Here is a 2,205-nt window from a genome sequence, read left to right as displayed (position 1 = left end):
AACGCCAAGTCTTACTCAAATTTTATGAATAAAAAATGAACACATTGTTTCATACAGGAGGGATTAGATTAGACAGTATTGACTTGTGCCAGAAGAAAAGATTATACATAAATAGGTGAATTTTTGTTTATGTTTCCTTATAATCCCTCTACTACGCTTTTTAACCAAACCTTAGCATCAATCAAGCTCTTGTTTTCATATCCATACAAATAAATATGTACAGTGTATGACGTTCACGGAAACATAAATAAACAATAATAATGTTTCCCTTAATTTTTTCTATTTTCAATGGATTGTATATAAATAGTATCTTAAAGTTCATAATCGGTACTAAGCAGTGATACAAAAAAAAAAACGTCTGCATGAAGGCTGGTACACGAGAAATAGGTTTAATGCATTTAACAATCAGCAATGCTATTTTAGAATGATTATTTCTGAAGCAGTGGCCGGACTGTTTATATCCGGGTATTTGTGCTTAATTTTTTAAAATTCTCTACTAATTACTACACTTAGATATGCAAAATACTGTAAATGTTGTTCATGTTTGTCCTGCAAATGATTACCTACGTTCGTTTCAGTAACCTGGCTTTCATTTTTTTTTGTTATTTCGGCCATAACTTCCACTAGTATTATATAAGTCATCCTGTTTCCATTAGCATCTAATGATGCATTTCTTTTGCATGTGTGTTTTGCGAATGCAGGGACCTTTTATTGCTTCAGTAAAACTAAGTATAATAAGAATGTGTTCATTTAATGAATATTAGTCCTTTAGAGGACTTCACCTGGGAATTGACATAAATAAAAGCTCCCAATGGAACAATGTTACACTTGTTCCAGCAGCATAATGCTTTAGTGGTTTGGTGAGCTGTATTCGTCAGCAGGGGGGCTGACGTGGGCGACTTCGTTGGGCCCAGTGTACTCCTCATCAACGGTTGGAACGGGGGCAACGGGAGCATTGTATTCTTCGTCAACGGTTACTACGGGAGAGACGGCAGCAACGGGGCCAGCGTCGATACTAGGCCCAGTGTACTCCTCTTCAACGGCAATGACAGGTGAAACAGAGTCAACAGGACCAGTGCTTGGCCCAGTGTATTCCTCTTCTACAGTGACAACAGGAGACACGGCGGCAACTGGGCCAGTGTATTCTTCTTCAACGGTATCAACAGGAGTAACAGGACCAGTGCTTGGCCCAGTGTACTCCTGTCCAACAGCGCCGCCGCCAATGCCTGCTCCAGCGCCTACAATAGCACTAGCAGGAAGGTTTCCGCTGCCGACGAAAACGGCCTGAAAAACACTGCCGTGGCCTCCTGAGCCTCCTAGATCGACGCCCAAGCCAGAGTCACCTCCGGCACTGTATCCTGGCAACTTCGCAGCGGACACCATGCACACCACAGCCAGCACGGAGACACCTCGGAACTGTTGGTAATGACGTTATATAATTTAGTTATTGGAAGATTTATGCGAGGAAAGACACATTTGCACAAATATAGCTCACGCTTTAATAGCTCGTTAATAATGTTTCTCGCATTGCAATTACTGATATTGACTTTCGTTTCTCACCATATTCATGATTGGAAAATTAACTTTACTCCTTAACAAGAGGAAAGACCAGAGACAAACGATGAAGTGTGACACTGCCTGAACTCAGCCAGGTATTTATACTTGCTTGTACTTTTAGCACAAGGTCAAGCAGATGCTAGATCTCACTTTTGTTTTTTCTTTCGGTTTCTGAATGACTGGCGTAGCAAGGCAAGACTAGTTTCCTGTTACTATAGCCTTATCGAATGAAGGCATGGTATTTCGAAAGTGTCTGCAATGTATGAACATAAAAAAAAGTCAGAAGGGAATCAATAATCGTAAAGTTTCAGGTTAGACTAACCTGTTTATTACACAGATTAGGCTTAAGAGGAATCTGGCTGATCTCGAAACATGATGTTGGAATATTCCATTCTTGTTACAGTATGTTTCATTATCTTTGGAAATTGTGTGTGCACTTATAATAATCGTAATAAAAGCGAGTAAGTAAAATTACTAGATGATGGTAGAATAAATAACATGAGTCGAAATAATATCATTACATTACTTATGATTTTTACAAAATAGGAAAAAGGTAAAATATTGATATCACAATTAAATCAGCCATATCCATGTTACTGTTAGTGCAATAAATGTTTAAACTATTGTTTCTGTTTTGATTGATGGAGA

The 2,205-nt window shown here is 38.8% G+C and overlaps 1 protein-coding gene across 1 annotated transcript; it reads right to left on the bottom strand.

Moving 5' to 3' along the window:
- Nucleotides 1-754: 754 nt before the first annotated feature.
- LOC119588281 lies at nucleotides 755-1,569 on the bottom strand. Its single transcript, XM_037936975.1, has 2 exons — nucleotides 1,561-1,569; nucleotides 755-1,416 (listed from the first exon to the last, which is right to left on the bottom strand). The coding sequence occupies exons 1-2, from the start codon at nucleotides 1,567-1,569 to the stop codon at nucleotides 850-852; spliced, it is 576 nt and encodes a 191-aa protein (XP_037792903.1). The 3' UTR covers nucleotides 755-849.
- Between the last annotated feature and the right edge of the window lie 636 nt (nucleotides 1,570-2,205).

This window comes from Penaeus monodon, chromosome 23 (genome assembly GCF_015228065.2).
Source record: "Penaeus monodon isolate SGIC_2016 chromosome 23, NSTDA_Pmon_1, whole genome shotgun sequence".
Classification (NCBI taxonomy): Eukaryota; Metazoa; Arthropoda; class Malacostraca; order Decapoda; family Penaeidae; genus Penaeus; species Penaeus monodon.
This window is presented reverse-complemented; position numbering and strand designations above follow the sequence as displayed.